Below are 23,715 nucleotides of genomic sequence, written 5' to 3'. Positions count from 1 at the left end.
CTGGACAGCAGTCCTATATATCTATTCTAAACACAGGATTTATTCACTTTTTTTCTGTGAGAGAAGATATGTAAGCCATGCCATACTGGCTGTGGAAACCTAATTTGGACCATATATGTCAGATAAGATTAATTCACGCCAACTGATCAAAGAAAACCTGAAATCTTGAAGGTGAAATAGAGGTATCAGACAACTAACTTTACCCAGTTAGCTAGAGAAATGGACAAGTCATGAGGTTGACTGTGCCTTGAAGAAGAAATCTGGGATAGGTATCTATAAGTGTCCCCCCCTGGTGTTACCATTGATATGCCGTGGTGGTGTGGCTGGTGTTTTTGCCCTCCGTGCTTGTCTGAGGATGATAAAACGGCATTGGCCGTCAGCAAAGAGATTGATAGAATGCTTCAAATACACAAAAGGACGGACAGGAGTGAACTGAAACTCCTGCTTTTGGGTAAGTGTTACTGGTGATGATAATTATTTGCCCTTAGCACAAACATGCACACATTATTTTTGTCTTTGCAGCAATTTACTATAGCGGGCAGAACTATTTTCTATAATTTTTTTCTTTGCAAAACCTCAATTACGACAAAAGTGCAATAAAACCTACATATATTCATATACCCTAATTATGTTAAAATTAAATCTGTGGTATACTTTTGCCGTATATGCCAGGACTGCTAACAAAATACAAGCTGAACTTATCCATAGCCTAGATAGGGCCTCATGTGTGCCAAAAGAGTGTCCTAGTGGCATATGTTTTGGGGGTATTGAAAAAAAAGTAGTCAACAACGCTTTGCAATACAGGGGATCCTACAAAAGAAAGCCTTGAAAAAGCGCGTGTTAACGAGAAACGGCCGTAGGCTTGCTCCATCACCAGCGATTGCCTCGATTTTTCTACCTTTTTAAATTTTATACTCAACGTGCTGTACTTGACGAAGAGCACCCCTGTGGGCAATCATATAGCCGACTCCATATATGACCACATGTCAGTAGAAATCTCTATGTAGGAAGATCGCTTTGTCTGAATTGGGCAGTGCCAGCCTCCTTTCTTTCTTCTCCCCTTGCAAAAGAAGGTATGTCTTAAAGGTAAAGCATTACCTACACTCCAAAAAAAACAAAAACACGAAGCTGAAAAGTAATATAGTGGGATGTTGTGCTTTGTTACCATCCAAAATACAAAGATAAATGTTATAATATAAATGTAGAACCGATTATCTCTAGGGGTCCGTGAACCACATTGGACTACTATGTCTTGAGAAGCAAAGCTCGAGATCCTCAGGATATAAAGGTCCTGTGTAACAGTAGCATGTGGCAAGCTTCTTTCAAAAAACATCAGATGTGTCAGCCAGCCATGTGGAATTTATGGCGTTACGTTTTCAGTGTTTTCAGTGTCTTGAAAAGACCTCACTTGATCCCACTAACATGCCTACTAACCGTTCCCTAGAGGAACATAGCCTAAAGCTAGTCTTATATTGGTCTGAGGACAAGCAACAGGATAATTATCCAATTTGCTATTTCTGTGAATGGCCAATTCATTTGAAATTGAATGCAACTGTCCTTCTCCTCGGGGCGATTGGTCAGATAATTGCTAGTTCCGTAGTTGTTTATTTGTGCAATATAAAGATGACCTCATACTAAGGGTCCTTTTACACGTGAAGATAAATTGATAAATATGAGCACCGATCGACATTATATTGAATCAGTAACGTACATGCATTTATATATAACAATATTCATATGTTTTATTGGAATTTCAATCACTTTTGAGGTCGCTTACTTTGCTTCTTTGAGCATTCACTATGCCTACATTTCCACACCTCCTGTTTTGTCTTCTAACAACTTGAAGTTGCCTATTTACACAAGGAGATGTAATGCCGACAAACTATCATTTTTGGACATCATAAAAGATTTGATTAATGATGAACAACTTCTAATCGTACAAATAAAATATTTACACCGGCCAATGATTGCAAACTTTTAGTCGATATTACAAAATTTCACACCATAATCACCCCGTGTAAAGGCTCTGTCACCACATTATAAGTGCCCTATCTCCTATATAAGGAGATGGGCGCTATAATGTAGGTGACAGTAATGCTTTTTATTTAGAAAAACGATCTATTTTAAACTACTTTATGAGCGATTTTTAGCTTTATGCTAATGAGTTTCTTAATGCCCAAATGGGCGTGTTTTTATGTTAGACCAAGTGGGCGTTGTACAGAGGAGTGTATGACGCTGACCAATCAGCGTCATGCACTTCTCTCCATTCATTTACACTGCACTAGCGATATAGCTATATCGCTATGTGCAGCTACATACACAAACACTAACATTACTGTAGTGTCCTGATAATGAATATACATCACTACCAGCCTTAGGATTCTTTGTTCCCACGAGAGATAACCACTGCTTGCCTCTATTGAAATAAACATGCACACTCAGCTGAGCCAAGCGGGCATGTTTATAGGGTCAACCGAAATAGCTCAATAGTTGTTTTCACTCAAGCGATCATGCTGTTTTTTCCGTGGCTTATTATTACATAAGGTGCTATTGAGATGTCATCACGCCCTGCAGGATCTGAACAGTGTCATATTAATACATAAAAAGAGAAGGATGAGCAATGTCTCAAATTTTTCTCAATTGTTACTGGTAAACATTTTTGAAATAAAAAAAAATGACTTGTACAGCAATAATCAGAAAAAGCACGAACACTGCTACATTACAGCATTCATAGAAAGTTTCCAGTTTCAACTACTATGCAGAGAACAGTTCTCATATTTTCATATAATCATGGGATCTAAAGAAAAACATATTTTTCATTTTTTTTTCTAAAAAGCTATGTGCATTTAAAAAAAATAATAATAATTATTGCCCAAATGCATCTAAAACAAAAAAAATACATATGACATAAACCTATGTGTCTCCATAGCTACAGGCTACAGTGCCCTTTAGTGACCAGAATTTTTTGTGCCTTAATGACAAACCGATATTTTCTATTTTTTTCAAAACCCATAACTTTTTTAATTTTCCGTAGACATAGCTGTGTGAGGGCTTGTTTTTTTTGCAAAACGAGTTGTATTTTTTAATGGTACTATTTTGGGGTACATGTAATTTATCGATTAACTTTTATTAACTTTTTTTGGGGTAGTGAAAAAAACAGAAACTCCGCCATTAATTTTTCATCTTAAATTTACGTTGTTTACCGTGTGGTATAAATCATATAATAACTTTATTCTGCGGGTCATTTCGGTTATGGCGATACCAAATCTATTACTCCTTTTGCACAATAAAAACACTTTAATAAAAAAAATAAAAAAAAAGATTTGTTTTTTGTGTCTTTATTCTAAGGGTATGTTCACACGAGGGCGTCCGTTACAGCTGAAATTACGGGGATGTTTCAGCCTGAAAACATCCCCGTAATTTCAGCCGTAACGGCATGTGCAGGCGCTTGAACGCCGCGTCCATTACGGCCGTAATTAGCGCTGCTATTCATTGGAGTCAATGAATAACGGCTCCAATTACGGCCAAAGAAGTGACAGGTCACTTCTTTGACGCGGGCGTCTATTTACACGCCATGTTTTGACAGCGGCGCGTAAATTACGCCTCGTGTGAACAGACAAACGTCTGCCCATTGCTTTCAATGGGCAGATGTTTGTCAACGCTATTGAGGCGCTATTTTCAGACGTAATTCGGGGCAAAAACGCCCGAATTACGTCCGTAAATAGGTAGTGTGAACATACCCTAAGAGCCATTACATATACATTTTTCCGCCGATGTAGCTGTATAGGGACTTTTTTTGCAGGACCACTTTTTTAACCCCTTCACGACCAGCCCACGTAGATTAACGGGCTGCCGTGCTGGGCTTTTCTCCTGCAGCCCGTTAATTCACGTGGTGCCAGAACAGAGTGCACAGCGCTCTCCCTGTGCTCTGAATCTCTCAGCACACGCTGCTACTAGCAGCCTAAGTGCTGAGAGAAGACATCAGGACCGGATTGGTGTCGGTCCTGATGACGTGATCACCATGATAAATCTATCATGGTGTTCACAGCAAAGTTTGTTGCAGCAGCAAAGTTTGTTGCAGCAACAAACTTTCGTGCTGTTTGTTAGGGGAGATTCACACGAACGTTGCGTTTTTGCGCGCGCAAACAACGCAGCGTTTTGCGAGCGCAAAAACCATTTGACAGCTGCGTGTGTCATGCGTGTCTGATGCGCGGCTGCGTGATTTTCGCGCAGCCGGCATCATAGAGATGAGGCTTGTCAACGCCCGTCACTGTCCAAGGTGCTGAAAGAGCTAAATCTTTCAGCACCCTCGACAGTGAATGCCGAACACAACAGCGAAAAACCTGTAAAAAAAAAAGATAAAGTTCCTACTTACCGAGAACTTCCCGGCCGTTGCCTTGGTGACGCGTCCTTGGTGACGCGTCCTTGGTGACGCGCCTCTCTTGACATCGGGCCCCACCTCCCTGGATGACGCAGCAGTCCAAGTGACCGCTGCAGCCTGTGATTGGCTGCAGCCTGTGCTTGGCCTGTGATTGGCTGGAGCTGTCACTTGAACTGAAGTGTCATCCCGGGAGGTCGGACTGCAGGAAGGAGACAGGAGTAATCGGTAAGTTAGAACTTCGGTTTTTTTTACAGGTTAATGTATTTTGGGATCGCAAGTCACTGTCCATGGTGCTGAAACAGTTTAACTCTTTCAGCACCATGGACAGTGACTATCTCCTGACGTCGCGTACCGATAATTTTTTTGCCGGGATCGGCCAAAACGACTTTGGCCGAACCCGGTGAAGTTCGGTACGCTTGTCCGGCTTCGCTAATCGCAAAGACACTCCGTTTGGATGTTCGGAAACAGAAAAGCACGTGGTGCTTTTCGGTTTTCATTCATCCTTTTCACTGCTGTTGCGCGAATCACGCTCGTCCCTCGGAAGTGCTTCCGTGTGGTGCGCGTGATTTTCACGCACCCATTGACTTCAATGGGTGCGTGATGCGCGAAATACGCAGCGTTATTGAACCTGTCGCGCTTTTTGCGCAGCAGACAAACGCTGCGCAAAAAGCACGGACTGTCTGTACTGCCCCATAGACTTGTATTGGTCCATGCGTGCCGCGTGAAAACCACGCGGCCCGCACGGACCGAATACACGCTCGTGTGAATCCCCCCTTACACTGTTTCTCCTCCCTCCCTGTCAGATCGTTCTGAGACAGTGGGGGAGAAGAAGCTGTGCCGAGCAGCTGCTGTGTGTCTCATATAAAGACACAACGACTGTGAAAAACACACATAAATAACACCTCCACATAGTTTAGTGTAGTGTAGGCAGCTAGCTATAGTTTAGGTAGAAAGTACTCAGACTAGGACAATTAATTAGTTAATTAATAATCAATTAGGGCTTATAATATGTGTGTGTGTGTGTGTGTGTATATATATATATATATATATATATATATATATATATATATATATATACACACACACATTATATAAATATATATATATATCTGTCTCTCTATATATTTACATCTATAAAATTATATAGATATATATTTATATACTGTGTATGTGTGTGTATATATATATATATATACATATATATATATATATATATATATATACACACACACACACACGTAATATATATTATATATAGACATATATTTTAAATTTGTTAACACTAAAATTTAATAATTAGGGATGTTATATATCTATATCATCATATAGATATATACGTACATGTAATATATACGTATACACACATATACTTATATAAATCTCTTCATATATTTTACACGTCTGTAAATTCTAAATACATTGATTCATTGTTAGGCTGTGTTCACACTGAATTTTTTGCAGGAGGAAAATTCCTCCTGCAAAAACTGCTCAGGACGTTTTTTGCACAGTGGTTTGCCAAAAACTCGTCAAAACACTCGTCGAGGTGTTTTTTTTACCCTTCTGACTGATTGAAATGGGGTTTTGGAGGCGGAAACCGCCTCAAGATAGGTCATGTCGCTTATTTTTACCGCGATGCGTTTTTTTTTGCTCACGGTAAAAAAGCTCATCCAACTCCCATTGAAATCAATGGGAGACATTTTCGGGCGGTTTTTGACGAGTTTTGCGGAGCGGTTTCCGCGCCGAAAAACTTGTAAAAAAACCTCTGTGTGAACAGGGCCTTAGGGTTGTTCATAAATTTATTGATCAATGGATTAGTGGACTTTTTCTTTGTTACTTTTATTAAAACGGTTACAAAAAATAAGTTAAAAAAAAAATACGTAAAAAATGGCACGCAAGTTATATACCACTTAAGAGGCATTTGCTCTCTTGGATCCTGATAGTGAATTGGGTCACTTTTGGGGGGTTTCTGCTGTTTTCGTCCCTCCAGGGCGTTGCAAATGGGACATGGCACCGAAAACCATTATAGTAAAATTTGAGCTCCAAAACCCAAATTGCGCCCCTTCCCTTCTGAGGGCTGTAATGTGTTCAAATATAAGTTTATGACCACATATGGGGTATTGCCGTAATCAGGATAAATTTCTTTACAAATGTTGGGGTGCTTTTTCTCCTTTATTCCTTGCAAAAATTAAAAAATTTCTATGTTTCTTCAGAAGAAATGTAGATTTTAATTTTCACAGACTAACGCCAATAAATTCAGCAAAAAACCTGTGGGGTTAAAATGCTCACTATACAACTAGATAAATTCCTTGAGGGGTCTAGTTTCCAAAATGGGGTAACTTTTTGGGGGTTTCCACTGTTTAGGCACCACAAGACCTCTTCAAACCAGACATGGAGCCTAAAATATATTGTAATAAAAAGGAGGCCTCAAAATCCACTAGGTGCTCCTTTGCTTCTGAGGCCGGTGTTTTAGTCCATTATGACACTAGGGCCACATGTGGGATATTTCTAAAAACTGCAGAATCTGGGCAATAAATATTAAGTTGCATTTCTCTGGTAAAACCTTCTGTGTTACAGAATTTTTTCTATTACAAATGAATTTCTGCAAAAAAAATTACATTTGTAAATTTCACCTCTACTTTGCTTTAGTTCCTGTGTAATGTCTAAAGGGTTAAGAAATTTCCTGAATGCTGTTTTGAATACTTTGAGGGGTGAAGTTTTTAAAATGGGGTGAATTATGGGGAGTTTCTACTATATAAGGCCCTCAAAGTCACTTCAGAAGTGAACTGGTCCCTAAAAAAATAGGTTTTGGAAATTTCTTGAAAATGTGAGAAATTGCTGCTAAAGTTCTAAGCCGTGTAACATCCTAGAAAAATAAAAGGATGTTCAAAAAACGATGCAAACATAAATTAGACATATGGAAAATGTTAACTCTTAAATATTGTGTGTGGTATTAATATCTGTTTTGCAAGCAGATACATTACAATTTAGAAAAATGCAATTTTTTGCAAATTTTCTATAAATTTTTGTGTTTTTCACAAATAAATATTGAATTTATCTACCAAATTTTTTTTACAGACGTAAAGTACAATATGTCACGAGAAAACAATCTCAGAATCGCTTGGATAAGTAAAAGCATTCCGGAGTTATTACCACATAAAGTGACACGTCAGATTAGAAAAAATCGCCTGCGTCCACAAGGCCAAAACAGGCTATGTCCTGAAGGGGTTAAACTTGTTTATATAAAAACATTTTCAAATTTACAAAAGGGTAGAGGAGTTATCAAGAACAATATGAAAAAAAACAAAAAACAATTGGCTGGTTACAAATTAAATAATATGTGAGTAGGACCACTTGTAGTTTTATTGGTACAAATTTGGTGTACATACAACTTTTTTGTCGCTTTTTATTATGTTTTTTGGAAGTCAGAATGAACGGAAAACTGCATTTCCGGCATTGTTTTAAAGTTTTTTTTTACGGCGTTCACTGTTTGGGTCAAATAACGTAATAGTTTTATTGTTTTTATAAAAAATATTTTTTCATTATAAAGCATGTTGTAAGGAGGGAAAATGCAGTTTTCATTTTTTTTCCTTGGGATTTTTTATTATAAACTGTATTGATCTATTTTTTACTTTACTTTTAGTCCCACTATGCGACTTCACTATGTGATAGTTTCATTGCTTTGATAATACACTGCAATACTTCCGTATTTCAGTGTACTATGCCTGTCAGTGTAAAACTAGCAGTTATTCCGGTATTTCCTGCTGCCATGGAAACCATCAGCACCCCGCGATCGCATCATGAAGGAGTCCCCTCCCTCTCAAACCACTTAAATGCCATGGTCGCTATTGCCCTCGGCATCTGAGGGGTTAAATAGCCGGGATCGGAGGTAACTCCGATCCTGGCCGTTAGAGCAGGAGCCGGCTGTCTTTAGACTGTCTGGCATCTGCTTTAGCCGGTGCGAAACACATGTGCCAGGCGTATGAGACAGCGGCATGAAAAGGCGGTGCTGTTGCATAAGTATCCTTAATGACCACTGTAAAAAGGCATATGGGCAGTCATTAAGGGGTTAAACCCCTCCCTATGCCTCCGCTTTTTGCTAAGCTACAGTCAGTAGAAGAGGGGACAGATGAGTAAAGTAAGACATGGCTGCAGGATCAGACTATACACAGGGTTTGTTTGTAGTCTGTAACCACGGAGACATGCGAAAGTCTGCAAAACAGCTGTACGCACAAAGCAGTGGGATATTCCAATGAAGACTATTTGCAAAGTTGCTTCATTTTTTATTTTAGGTGGAATAGAGTGTACATGGCCTTTGATCCAATATGATAAGAATTGAGCTTAGATTCCCATTCAGCAGAAGACAGAAGGGTGTTGGAGACTGAGCCGACAGTGAGCCCGGTTGTTGGGATCAACACTGAACGGCATCGAGCAGCTTGCAATGTATTGTAATGCATGAAAGCTGCAGAAGCAAAACGGTGCAACATTTTTAAATAAAGTCCATTACAAAAATGTTTTTTCCCCCCACATTTGCAAAGGCGTCCATAGCTTAAAGAGACCCTATTTGTCTTTAAAGAAGAGGTGTCCGGTAAAGGTGGCCATACACATTAGATGTATGTGGGCTAAACCCACAGATTTCGGCGGAACCAGCTGACCATATAATGTGTATGGCGGCATCCCATCTCTCCCCCGATGGCAGATGTTGGGGGAGAGAAGGGTTGGGCATGTTGAACCCTAACATGCCGTATCCTTTTGTTAGATATTAGATAAGCCACTGCCAGAAGAGTCTGGCAGCAGCTTTCTCCCTGAGAACACATGCACGCCTGGCCGAGCCGAGCTGTTTGTGTATGGAGAAGTCGGGTGGAATTTCTGACGGCTGCACCGTTAGGGCTTGTCCAGACACAATGGAATTGCTGCAGAAAATTTCTGCAGCAATTCCGTTGAAAAACGCAGACCTTCCGTTGCGGCAAAAACACTCAACTTCATATTTTGCTCCGTTTTTCACAATATTAGAAGATTTAGACATCATCTCTGAAAAACGCAGCAATTCTGGCCGCTTTCTGCAGCAGGAAATTGACATGCTGCGGCCCGAAAAAAAAACACTGCAGGTCAGTTTCTGGTTGGATGCTGCTACTGTATTGTCCTGCATATTTCCTTCCGAAAAAAACACTGCAATTCAGCAGTGTGTGGACGAGCCGTAACAAGTGCAGGAGCGGCCTGCAGAAAGATACCCATGTGTCTCTGGCTTAATGGGGACTAGCTAGTATAACTTTGGGGTGCGGGTGACTCCACTTCAGACATAAGCTAAATTTTCAGTTTTTGACCAGAGCTTCACTTTAGGTGAAAAAATAGCTAGCATTTTAGTGCCCATTTTATGACTGCAAGTCCTGGTCCCAATCCATATGATGCTGTTAGTTCGGGTCATTAGACTCACGGCTGGGACTTGTGGGCCATAATGTGCCATAAAAAAAGTGCCTGTTTCATTCTTGTGTGAATCTGGCCTCATCCTGACTTTTTTACACGACAGACTCACAATATTGGTTTTCATCAGTCTAGGGTGATATATGGTTGTGTTATTAATAAATACAAATAACAAATACACAAACAACTTATTGTAATTCAGTTAAGTAAAGTTGTGGTTATACCCTTTACATTTTCTTACCTCTCCTGCCATCATATCTTATTGGCAATAGGGAAGTGCCATTGAGGATGATTCAGTGACAGGTGAGAAACTGACAATAGCGGAAATCTTGTAGAACAAGACAAGTAGGGAGTGTCACAGCGCGGGCTGTGGACCCACTTGGCTCAGTAAATACGATAGCACGGGATACAGGGTATAGGCAGCAGGAACGGGTAACACTGGGAACTGGAAAACACTGGGAGGCCATTTGCAAGACAAACTTTAGGTATACAACAATGCTTAGGCAAGGATCAAGTGGGCAGAGCCCTTTTTATAGTCCAGCAGCATTCTGGGCTAATTATTGAATAATGACAGCATGACACGTACTGGCCCTTCAAGGCCGTGCACGCACGGGCCTGCGCACCCTGTGGGAAACAGTCCCAGAACCCGGAAGTGAGTGCCGGCATCTCCCTGGAGGGAGATGTCGCCGAGAGCACAGATGTCCATGGCCGGGGCCATAAGAGGGTAAGTCTGAACGACGGCCCTCGGCCATAGATGTTACAGTATCCCCCCTCTTACGTCCCCTCTTCTTGGGGCCAGAGCGGGAGAGAAATCTCTTCACGAGGACAGGGGCATCGATGTTCTTCTCTGGCTCCCAAGACCTCTCCTCTGGACCAAATCCCCTCCAATCCACCAAATAAAACATCCTTCCTCCCACGTTCTTGATTTCCTAAATAGTCGATGCAAATGACAGTCAGTATAATCTTCAAGCCATCAACCGTTCGAGTATAATGTGAATTTTATTGAACAAATCTCCTAATGATAACAGATTTTTTTTTAGACGTAAAAAACTCAAAATGCACTGTTTCAAATTATTATGCACAACAGAGATCAAAGCATTTTAAAGGTTGTAAAGAGAACTAAAATGGTAATTTGTTGCATTTGCAACATCAAGAGGTCATATTTACAGAAATCAAAAGCTCTTTCAATAAAAAAAAAACTTAGCAGGCCAAGTTACATGCTAACATAGGACCCCTTTTTTGATATTACCTTCACAATTCTTGCATCCATTGAATTTGTGAGTATTTGGACAGTTTCTGCTTGAATATCTTTGCAGGATGTCAGAAAAGCCTCCCAGAGCTTCTGTTTTGATGTGAACTGCCTCCCTACCTCATAGATATTTTGCTTGAGGATGCTCCAAAGGTTCTCAATAGGTTTGAGGTCAGGGGAACATGGGGGCCACACCATGAGTTTCTCTCCTGTTATGCCCATAGCAGCCAATGACACAGAGCTATTCTGTGCAGCATGAGATGGTGCATTGTCATGCATGAAGATAAGTTTGCTACGGAAGGCACGGTTCTTCTTTTTGTACCACGGAAGAAAGTGGTCAGTCATAAACTCTACGTACTTTGCAGAGGTCATTTTCACACCGTCAGGGACCCTAAAGGGGCCTACCAGCTCTCTCCCCATGATTCCAGCCCAAAACATGACTCCGCCACCTCCTTGCTGACGTCGCAGCCTTGTTGGGACATGGTGGCCATTCACCAACCCTCCACTACTCCATCCATCTGGACCATCCAGGGTTGCACGGCACTCATCAGTAAACAACACGGTTTGAAAATTAGTCTTCATGTATTTCTGAGCCCACTGCAACCGTTTCTGCTTGTGAGCATTTAGGGGTGGCCGAATAATAGCTTTATGCACACTTGCAAACCTCTGGAGGATCCTACACCTTGAGGTTCGCGGGACTCCAGAGGCACCAGCAGCTTCAAATACCTGTTTGCTGCTTTGCAATGGCATTTTAGCAGCTGCTCTCCTAATCCTATTAATTTGTCTGGCAGAAACCTTCCTCATTATGCCTTTATCTGAACGAACCCGTCTGTGCTCTGAATCAGCCACAATTCTTTTCACAGTATGATGATCACGGTTAATTTTCCTTGAAATATCCAATGTTTTCATACCTTGTCCAAGGTATTGCACTATTTCACGCTTTTCTGCAGCAGAGAGATCCTTTTTCTTTCCCATATTGTTTGAAACCTGTGGCCTGCTTAATAATGTGGAACGTCCTTCTTAAGTAGTATTCATTTGATTGGGCACACCTGGCAAACTAATTATCACAGGTGTCTGAGATTGATTACAATGCTCCAAATGGCCCTAAGACACAATACCATCCATGAGTTTAATTGAAAAACTAATAATTAAATGTTTATGACACTTAAATCCAATGTGCATAATAATTTGGAACACAGTGTAGGAGTCTTGGAGTAGCGGTTCAGGACCACGGGTTTCAGCAAGGAGACATGGAAGGAGTTAGGGATCTTGAGGGTAGGAGGCAGCCGAAGCTCGTACGACACAGGATTGATTTGTAGCAGAATCTCAAAGGGTCCGAGGAACCTGGGAGCAAACTTGCAAGACGGCACCCTCAGCCGGATATTCCTGGAAGACAGCCAGACCTTCGTACCTGGAAGAAACTGGGGAGGTTCTCGTCTTCTAGTGTCTGCCTTTCTCTTCATGTGGTCCACCGCCAGCAGAATAGAAGATTGTGTCTTTTGCCATATCTGCAGAAAGTCCCTAAAGGTAGAGTCAGCTGAGACACCTGGGACATAGTAGAGACAGGAGGAGGTATACGAAGATGTTGGCCGTAGATGATGAAGAACGGACTGGAGGTGGTGGACACACTAGTATAATTATTATAGGAGAACTCAGCCAACGGGATCAGCTGCACCTAGTCATCATGCCGTCTGGAGACAAAGTGCCGCAGATAGTTCTCCAGAATTTGGTTAACCCTTTCGACTTGTCCATTGGACTGAGGATGATAAGCTGAGGAGAAGTCCAACTTTACACCGAGAAGGCCGCAGAGTGCTCTCCAGGAACTTCGAGGTGAACTGGACCCCTCGATCCGAGACAATATGCAGAGGCAAGCCGTGCAGACAGAAGATGTGTTGAACGAAGAGGTCAGCAAGTCGAGCAGCAGGAGGCAGACCAGTCAGGGGAACAAAATGAGCCATTTTAGAAAATCGATCCACCACCACCCAGAACACACTGCATCCAGCAGAGATAGGCAGATCTGGGACAAAGTCCATAGCAACATGTTGCCAGGGGGCATCAGGCACAGGCAGTGGTTGGAGCAGACCGGCTGGTCTAGAGTGGGCAACTTTGTTTGCTGCACACACCGTACAGGAGGGACAAAGTCCATGACGTCTTTGGGCAGCGTGGGTCACCAGAACTGACGGGCAATTAGGTCTCGGGTCTTACGGGCACCCGCGTGACTTGCCAGCTTGGAACTGTGACCCCCAGCGAAGGATTCTTCCTCTGTCTGCCAGATGTACAAAAGTCCTTCCCAGAGGAATGTCTCTATCTTGCAGAGGGTTAACAGAAAAGATGCAGGAAGGGTCGATAATATTCTGTGGGGACTCCACAGTGTCCTCTGTTTCAAATGACCTAGACAAGGCATCGGCCCTCACATTCTTGTTGGCAGGTCGGTAGTGGAGTTCGAACCGGAAGCGAGCAAAGAACAACGACCACCTAGCTTGACGAGGATTCAGCCGGTGAGCCATCTGTAGATAGGTCAGGTTCTTGTGGTCTGTGAAGACCAGGATAGGATGAGCTGCGCTTTTCAGTAGGTGTCTCCACTCCTGCAGGGCAAGCTTGATGGCCAGTAACTACCAATACCCAATCGAGCAGTTGCACTCTGCGGGAGAAAACCGCTTAGAATAGTAGCCACATACCACAGTCTTGCCTTTCGAACCTCTCTGGAACAAAAGTGCACCGACACCAACAGAGGAAGCGTCCACCTCTAATGAAAACTGTAGGGATACATCAGGGTGATGAAGAATAGAGGCTGATGTGAAGGCCTTTTTTAACGTTTTAAATGCGACTTCAGCTTATGGAGTCCATACCTTGGCATTCATACCCTTTTTAGTGAGGGTGGAGATGAAAGCTGTCAAAGAAGAGAAGTTGGGAATGAACAGCCGGTAGAACTTGGCGAATCCCAGGAAGCGTTGTATGGCCCTTAAGCCTTGGGGGCGTGGCCATTCCAGGACAGTCTTTACCTTCTCAGGGTCCATTTTGAGACCCTGATCAGACATGATATAGCCCAGGAAGAGTAGAGACTTATTTTCCAACACGCACTTCTCCTGCTTGGCATAAAGATGATTCTCCCTTAATCTGGCGGACATGACCCTGATGAGTCACAAGATCTGGGGGAAAAAAATCAAAATGTCATCGAGATACACCACAACACAGATATAGAGGATTTCATGAAAAATTTCATTGACAAATTCTTGAAACACAGCGGGGGGCGTTACACAGGCCGAAGGGCATGACCAGATATTCGTAGTGTCAATCACGTGTATTAAATGCAGTCTTCCACTCGTCACCCTGACGAATCCGGATTAGATTGTAAACCCCCCGCAGGTCTAGCTTGGAAAAAAATTTTGCCCCCCATATGCGATCAAACAGTTCTGAAATAAAAGGCGATGGGTACCTGTTCTTCACCGTGATCTGGTTGAGGCCTCGGTAGTCAATGCAGGGTCGGAGGGATCCATCATTCTTCTTAACAAAGAAAAATCCGGCTCCGGCCGGGGATGAGGATTTTCATATAAAGCCCCTCTCCAGATTCTCCTTAATGTAGGCCGACATAGACTGGGTCTCAGGCAAGGACAGAAGGTATACTCTACCGTGAGGAGGGGACGAATCAGGATCCAAGTCGATAGGGCAATCATATGCTCGATGTGGTGGCAATGTCTCTGCTTCCTTCTTGTTGAAGACATCTGCAAACTGAGAATAACAAGAAGGCAACCCTGCCAGTGACTGATTCGGAGGAGACTGAGGCAGATGTACATGCACCAGACAGCGGTCGAGACACTTGGGGCCCCACTGGAGAACCTCTCCAGAATTCCAATCCGGGACTGGGGCCAAGGCAAACCCAGCAGCACAGGGTTGACGGCCTCGAGCAGGACAAACAGGGAGATGAGTTCAGAGTGAAGAACTCCCACTTGGAGTCTTAACGGCTTGGTCACAGACAAAACTGGGTCAGGCAAAGGCAGTCCATCTACCGAGGCAACGATCAACAGCCTTTCCAGCAGAATAGTGGGCAACTGAAGAAGATCCACAAGGTCTTGGCAGATGAAATTGGCTACAGAGCCAAAGTCCAGGTAGGCAGAGACTGGATGAGGACTCTCGCCAGCAACGATGGTTACAGGAATGAACAGTTTGAAGGAGAGTTCTATATTAAATGCAGTATCGCTCAGGGATGTCTCTCCAACCAATCCTAGGCATTGGTTTTTTTTGGCTGCTTGGGACACAGATGGACGACATGGCCAGCGAGGCCGCAATATAAACAGAGTCCAGAGGTGCGCCTCCGCTGTTTCTCTTGAACAGACAGTTTAAGCCGATCCACCTGCATCGGAACCTCGGGCGGGGCAGAAGAAGAAGGCAAGAGGGGTTGCTGGAAGTTGGGCACCAGTCTAGGAAGCCATCTCTCCTGTCGAACTTCTTGAGATCTCTCTCTGAGCCTTATGTCCACCCGAGTAGCAAGTAGAATCAGGTCGTCCAAGGCAGCTGGGAGATCTCAAGCAGCTAGTTCGTCCTTGATATCGGGCAATAGGCCATACCAGAAGGATGCTACCAAGGCCTCATTGTTCCAGGACAATTCTCCTGCCAGGGTCCGGAAATGGATGGTGTATTCGCCCACGGAGGCGTACTCCTGGCGAAGGTTAAAAATAGCACTGGCTGGCAACGAGACTTGTCCAGGCTCTTCGAATATGGTATGGAACAACCGCACGAACTACTGGAAGTCTCGGGTCCCTGTCGTTCCCAGATAGGATTTGCCCACGCCAGGGCCTTGCCGGCAAGTAGAGACATAATGAAGGTGATCCTGGCTCTGTCCGAAGGAAATGCTCGGGTGTGCAGAGTGAAGTGGATATGGCATTGGTTCAGAAACCCCCTGCACGAACTTGCGTCTCCATGGAACCGAAGTGGCAATGGCTAAGAGAACCGAGGATCCGAACCGGAGCTGCCAGGAGGTGTAGCAGGAGGGTCCATCGGAGGAGCTTATATAGGAGCAGAGAAGGAAGTAGACAGCGTCCCTAACTGCTGTGCCATGGAGTCTACTGCCACAAGAAGTTGATCCTGTCGTGCTCGCAGATCCTACAGGTATGCCTGCATGGCTTGAGAGGGTGACATGCCCTTGAATTGCCAGCGGGGTCCATGGCCTGAGGGAACTGTCACGGAACGGGGTGTGGACCCACTGGGCCGGACCGCGTAGTGGGATAGCAGCTGGCCAACTAGGTACAAAACATTGTCTATAGTCCAGACACGACTTGACTTTCTGTAATGATGGGGGAGGAAAACAGACAAGTGAGCCCTAATCTACCCACCACTCAGTCCCTGCCTACTTGCAACGACCTGCCGTAGGCGACGGGGTACAACTGGGCGACGGTCCCTACGCTCAATAAGTGCACGACAGACAAACAGACAAGGGTACACAGAAGTTAAGGGAAATGGGGCAGTTGCCCACGGCAACACCGTGAGCAACAAGAGTGGTGAACGAGCCGAGTCAAACCAGGAGTGTACGAGGTACCATACGCAGAGCAGGAGAGTCGTCAACAAGCCGAGTCAAACCAGTAGTGTACGAGGTACCAAACGCAGAGCAGGAGAGTAGTCAGTAAGCCAGGGTCAATATGAAGCAGGGACAAATAGTTCAAGAAGCTGCAGCAGGGCCAGGAAACCAAACGAGAAGAATCACAAGCAAGGAGGAACAGGAAAGGCAGGTATAAATAGACAGAGGGCGGGAGCTAGCTCCATCTGGCCAGGCTGTGATAGGCTCTCCCACTTCTAAGCCTGCCATCCTGAGTGGTGGAAGATGGAGTCAGTCTCACAGACATAGAAGCAGGTGCAGACTGATTACCTATGGGCGTTGACACAGAAGCTGTGCCTGGCAGATCCTTTACAGTACCCCCCCTTTTATGAGGGGCCACCGGACCCTTTCTAGGTGGACCTGGTTTATTGGGGAAACGAAGGTGGAACCTCCTGAGCAATACCCCAGCGTGAACATCCCGGGCGGGTACCCAAGTCCTCTCCTCAGGCCCGTATCCTCTCCAATGGACCAGGTACTGGAGGGAGCCTTGGACCATCTTGCTGTCCACAATCTTGGTCACCTCGAATTCTACCCCCTCAGGGGTGAGAACGGGGACAGGAGGTTTCCTCAAGGGAGCCAAGGACGGGGAGCAGCGTTTAAGGAGGGAGGCATGAAACACGTCGTGTACTCGAAAATATGGGGGCAACTCCAGTCGGAAGGAGACAGGATTGAGGACTTCAATGACCTTGTATGGCCCTATAAACCGGGGAGCAAACTTCTTGGACGGGACTTTAAGGCGCAAGTTCTTTGACAATAGCCACACCAGATCCCCGACCATAAACAAGGAGTTAGCAGAACGTCTTCTATCTGCCTGAGTTTTTTGTATGCTCTGGGACGCCTTTAGGTTCTTCTGAACCTGGGCCCAGACTGTGCACAGTTCCCGATGAACGACCTCTACCTCGGGATTGTTGGAACTACCAGGTGAAATGGAGGAGAACCGTGGATTAAACCCAAAATTACAGAAAAAGGGGGAGACCCCTGACAAGTTACTGACCCGGTTATTAAGGGAAAATTCGGCGAGGGGAATGAATGAGACCCAATCATATTGACAGTCAGAGATAAAACACCTTAAATATTGTTCTAGAGACTGATTAGTCCTCTCCGTTTGGCCATTAGTTTCAGGATAGAAGGCAGAGGAGAAGGACAGATCAATCTCCAACTTTTTACAGAAGGCTCTCCAAAACAATGAAACAAATTGTACCCCTCTGTCCGAAACAATATTGACAGGGACCCCATGGAGACACAGGATGTGTTTGACAAACAAGTTAGCTAACATCTTAGCATTGGGTAGTTTCTTGAGGGGCACAAAGTGGCACATCTTACTGAAGCGGTCTACTACAACCCACACCACCGACTTGCCTTGAGATGGAGGCAAATCGGTGATAAAATCCATGGAGATATGGGTCAAAGGTCTCTGGGGAATGGGCAAAGAACGTAGTAAGCCCGCTGGTCGGGACCTGGGAGTCTTGGACCTAGCACAAACTTCACAAGCGGCGACGTAGGCCTTAACGTCTTTAGGCAACCCAGGCCACCAATAGTTTCTGGCAATGAGGTGCTTTGTACCCAGGATGCCTGGATGACAAGATAGTGCGGAGTCATGATTTTCCCTAAGTACCCCTAGCCGGAATTGCAGGGGAACAAACAGCTTGTTCTCAGGAAGGTTCCCGGGAGCTGAACCGTGATCAGCCGCATTTTCAGAGACTAAATCAGAATCAATAGAGGAAATGATTATACCTGGAGGCAAAATACAAGCAGGATCTTCCTCCGAAGGAGGGCTGGCCATGAAGCTACGCGACAGTGCATCAGCCTTAATATTTTTAGACCCAGCCCTATAGGTAACCAAAAAGTTGAATCTGGTAAAAAATATTGCCCATCGAGCTTGTCTCGGGTTTAGCCTCCGGGCAGATTCTAGGAAAACCAGATTCTTGTGGTCGGTAAGGACCGTTACCTGGTGCCTAGCCCCCTCCAGGAAGTGGCGTCATTCTTCAAATGTGTGATGGCAGGAAGGAGGTGAAGGGAAAGTGAGCCCTAATCTACCCACCGCCCTGTCCCTGCCTACTTGCAACGACCCGCCCTAGGCGACGAGGTACAACTGGGCGGCGGTCCCTACGCTGTCTAAGTGCACAGGAAAACAAACAGGGAACACGCAAGGGAAGGGGCAGTAGCCACGGAACGCCACGAGGAAACGGAGCGGCGAACGAACAGTCAGGACCAGGACGAAGTGAGTAACCCGAGCGGGCACGGAGACAGAAGCAAGCCAGGGGAAAAGCAAAGCAAGACAAGGGGAACTGCAGCAAGGCAGAAGCACGGCAGAAGCAGGCTGGAGCAAGCAGCAGTGGGGCCAGGAATCCAAAAGAATAACAAGCAATGAGGAAGAGAAAACTGCAGGTATAAATGGACAGGGGGCGGAGCTAACTCTGACTGACCAGGCCGCGATAGGCTCTCCCACTCCTGAGCCTGCCACCCTGATTGGTGGGAGCCGGTGTCAGTCTAAGAGGTCTGGCCTCAGGTGTCGACTGATTAACCCTGGGAGTCTCCACAGACGTAGTGCCTGGCAGATCCATTACAGTACTCCCCCTTTTATGAGGGGCCACCGGACCCTTACTAAGAGGACCCGGTTTAGTGGGGAAGAGAAGGTGGAACCTCCTGACCAATACCCCAGCGTGAACATCTCGAGCAGGTACCCAAGTCCTCTCCTCCGGCCCGTATCCTCTCCAATGGACCAGGTACTGGAGGGAGCCCTGGATCATCCTACTGTCCACAATCTTGGCCACCTCGAATTCCACCCCCTCAGGGGTGAGAACGGGAACAGGAGGTTTCCTAGAGGGGGACCAGGACGGGGAGCAGCGTTTAAGGAGGGAGGCATGAAAGACGTCGTGTATGCGGAAGGATGGGGGCAGCTCCAGACGGAAGGATACAGGGTTGAGGACTTCAATGACCTTATAAGGCCCAATAAATCGGGGAGCAAACTTCCTGGACGAGACCTTAAGGCGCAAGTTCCTGGACGACAACCAGACCAAATCCCCGACGACAAACCGGGGGTTAGCAGAACGTCTACTATCTGCCTGAATCTTTTGTGCGCTCTGGGACGCCTCTAGGTTCTTCTGAACCTGGGCCCAGACAGTGCACAGTTCCCGATGAACATCCTCTACCTCAGGATTATTGGAACAACCAGGGGAGACGGAGGAGAACCTTGGGTTAAACCCGAAATTACAGAAAAACGGGGAGACCCCTGACGAGTTACTGACCCGGTTATTCAGGGAAAATTCAGCAAGGGGAAGGAATGAGACCCAATCGAATTGACAGTCAGAGATGAAACACCTTAAATATTGTTCCAGGGATTGGTTGGTCCTTTCCGTTTGGCCGTTAGTTTCGGGATGGAAGGCGGAGGAGAAGGACAGATCAATCTCCAACTTTTTACAAAAGGCTCTCCAAAATAAGGAAACAAATTGTACCCCTCTGTCCGAAACGATATTGACTGGGGCCCCATGGAGACGCAGGATGTGCTTCACAAACAAAGAAGCTAACGTCTTGGCGTTAGGTAGCTTCTTAAGGGGCACAAAGTGGCACATCTTGCTGAAGCGGTCGACTACCACCCACACCACCGACTTGCCCTGAGATGGAGGCAAATCGGTGATAAAATCCATGGAGATATGGGTCCAAGGTCTCTGGGGAATGGGCAAGGGACGTAGTAGGCCCGCAGGTCGGGACCTAGGGGTTTTGGACCTAGCGCAAACCTCACAAGCGGCGACGTAAGCCCTAACATCTTTAGGCAACCCAGGCCACCAATAGTTTCTGGTAATGAGGTGTTTGGTGCCCAAGATGCCAGGATGACCAGATAGAGCGGAGTCATGGTTTTCCCTGAGTACCCTCAGCCGGTATTGCAGGGGAACAAACTGTTTGTCCCCAGGGGCGTTCCCGGGAGCTGCACCCTGATCAGCCGCGATATCAGAAGCTAAATCAGAATCCGTGGCAGAGACGATTATACCAGGGGGTAAAATACAAGCGGGATCCTTCTCGGAAGGAGGATTGGCCATGAAACTACGTGACAGAGCATCAGCCTTAATATTCTTGGACCCAGCCCTATAGGTAACCAAGAAATTAAATCTGGTAAAGAATAGTGCCCACCGAGCTTGTCTAGGATTAAGCCTCCGGGCCGATTCTAGGAAAACCAGATTCTTGTGATCCGTAAGGACCGTTACCTGGTGTCTGGCCCCCTCCAGGAAGTGCCGCCACTCCTCAAAAGCCCATTTAATGGCTAGAAGTTCGCGGTTGCCAATATCATAGTTACTCTCCGTGGGCGAAAACTTCCTAGAGAAGTAAGCACAGGGGCGGAGATGGGTGAGGGAGCTGGTACCCTGGGACAAGACGGCCCCCACTCCCACCTCGGAAGCGTCAACCTCCACAATAAATGGCTCCTCTTGGTTGGGCTGAATCAGCACGGGGGCCGAGATAAAGCACTTCTTGAGAGTCTGGACGGCCTCAGGGGGCCAATGGAGGACATCAGCACCCTTGCGGGTAAGGTCCGTAAGAGGCTTAGCGACGACCGAGAAGTTGGCAATAAATCTCCTGTAATAGTTGGCAAACCCTAAAAAACACTGTAACGCCTTAAGGGAGGCAGGTTGGACCCATTCCGCCACAGCTTGAACCTTGGCAGGGTCCATGCGGAATTCATGAGGAGTGAGGATTTGCCCTAAAAATGGTATCTCCTGTACCCCAAAGACACATTTTTCAGTCTTAGCAAACAGATTATTCTCCCGAAGGACCTGGAGCACCTTCCTGACATGCTCCACGTGAGAGGACCAGTCCTTGGAAAACACCAGTATGTCATCAAGGTACACAACAAGAAAATTACCCAGGTACTCTCTCAGGATTTCATTAATAAAATTCTGGAAGACAGCAGGGGCGTTACACAACCCAAAGGGCATGACCAGGTATTCGAAATGACCCTCGGGTGTGTTGAACGCAGTTTTCCACTCATCCCCCTCTTTGATGCGGATAAGGTTATATGCCCCCCGTAGATCGAACTTAGAAAACCATTGGGCTCCCTGAACCTGATTAAAAAGATCCGGAATCAAAGGAAGTGGGTACTGGTTCCTTACAGTGACCTTATTCAGGTTACGATAATCAATGCACGGCCTAAGACCACCATCCTTCTTCCCCACGAAGAAGAAGCCAGCACCTACAGGAGAAGTCGAGGGGCGAATGAAACCCTTGGCCAGGCATTCCTGGATATACACCCTCATGGCTTCACGTTCAGGACATGAAAGATTAAATATCCTACCCTTAGGAAGCTTGGCACCAGGCACCAAATCGATAGCGCAATCGTAATCTCTATGGGGGGGCAACACCTCGGAGGCCTCCTTAGAAAACACATCGGCGAAGTCCTGAACAAACTCAGGAAGCGTGTTTACCTCCTCCCGGGGAGAAATAGAGTTAACAGAGAGACATGACGTAAGACATTCATTACCCCATTTGGTGAGATCCCCAGTATTCCAATCAAACGTGGGATTATGCAACTGCAACCAGGGAAGACCTAATACCAGATCAGACGATAATCCCTGCATCACCAGTACAGAGCACTGCTCCAAATGCATGGAGCCAACAAGGAGTTCAAAAACAGGAGTATGCTGAGTAAAATAACCATTAGCAAGGGGAGTCGAGTCGATACCTACTACAGGGATAGGATAAGGTAAATCAATACAAGGCATCTTTAGAGACATAGCAAATTCCACAGACATGATATTAGCAGATGAACCAGAATCCACGAAAGCACTGCCCGTGGCAGACCGGCCAGCAAACGAGACCTGAAAGGGAAGCAAAATTTTATTGCGTTTCACATTAACGGGAAATACCTGTGCGCCCAAGTGACCTCCCCGATGATCACTTAGGCGCGGAAGGTTTTCCGGCTTCTTATTCTTGCGCCTGGGACAGGTGTTCAGTAGATGCTTGTCGTCCCCACAGTAGAAGCAGAGACCGTTCATTCTGCGAAACTCCCTACGTTGTCGAGGGGACATGGAGGCCCCGAGTTGCATGGGTACCTCCGAGTCCTCCGTGGAGGGGCGAGGAGGCGGGACCTCGGGGGGGATCGCAGAAAAGTCAGAGGGGAGCACACTGAAGCGTTCTAGCTGACGTTCCCTGAGACGTCGGTCAAGTCGTACTGCTAGGGCCATAACCTGGTCAAGGGAGTCAGACGAGGGGTAACTAACCAGCAGATCCTTCAGGGCGTCAGATAATCCTAACCTAAACTGGCACCTTAGGGCCGGATCGTTCCACTGAGAAGCTACGCACCACTTCCTAAAATCAGAACAGTATTCCTCAACCGGTCTCCTACCCTGACGTAAGGTCACCAGCTGACTCTCGGCTAAAGCAGTCCTGTCAGTCTCGTCGTAAATGAGTCCGAGGGCAGAGAAAAAACGATCAACAGAGGAAAGTTCAGGGGCGTCAGGAGCCAAGGAGAAGGCCCACTCTTGGGGCCCTTCCTGGAGTCGGGATATGATGATACCCACCCGCTGGTTCTCGGAACCTGAGGAGTGGGGCTTAAGGCGGAAATATAGTCTGCAACTCTCCCGGAAGGAGAGAAACGTCTTACGGTCCCCTGAAAACCGGTCAGGTAACTTGAGGTCGGGTTCTAGAGGTGAGGTGGTGCGCCCAACCCCTTGGGCCAGGGCCTGGACCTGTAGGGAGAGGCCCTGCATCTGCTGGGTCAGGGTCTCAAGGGGGTCCATGATAGCGACAGCGTAGGAGAAATGGTAGACTAGGTAAGGGCTTGTTATTCTGTGATGGCAGGAAGGAGGTGAAGGGAAAGTGAGCCCTAATCTACCCACCGCCCTGTCCCTGCCTACTTGCAACGACCCGCCCTAGGCGACGAGGTACAACTGGGCGGCGGTCCCTACGCTGTCTAAGTGCACAGGAAAACAAACAGGGAACACGCAAGGGAAGGGGCAGTAGCCACGGAACGCCACGAGGAAACGGAGCGGCGAACGAACAGTCAGGACCAGGACGAAGTGAGTAACCCGAGCGGGCACGGAGACAGAAGCAAGCCAGGGGAAAAGCAAAGCAAGACAAGGGGAACTG

General features: G+C 46.1%; 1 protein-coding gene across 1 annotated transcript in view; it reads left to right on the top strand.

Moving 5' to 3' along the window:
- The first annotated feature begins 306 nt into the window (after positions 1–306).
- The window catches only part of LOC142741759 (guanine nucleotide-binding protein subunit alpha-15-like), a 91,874-nt gene continuing 68,465 nt past the window's right edge, over positions 307–23,715 (top strand). Inside the window, exon 1 of the mRNA XM_075851096.1 lies at positions 307–451. Coding sequence (XP_075707211.1) covers positions 307–451 — 145 coding nt within the window. The remainder of the gene's footprint in view (positions 452–23,715) is intronic.

Source organism: Rhinoderma darwinii, chromosome 1, assembly GCF_050947455.1.
Source record: "Rhinoderma darwinii isolate aRhiDar2 chromosome 1, aRhiDar2.hap1, whole genome shotgun sequence".
NCBI lineage: Eukaryota > Metazoa > Chordata > Amphibia > Anura > Rhinodermatidae > Rhinoderma > Rhinoderma darwinii.
This window is presented reverse-complemented; position numbering and strand designations above follow the sequence as displayed.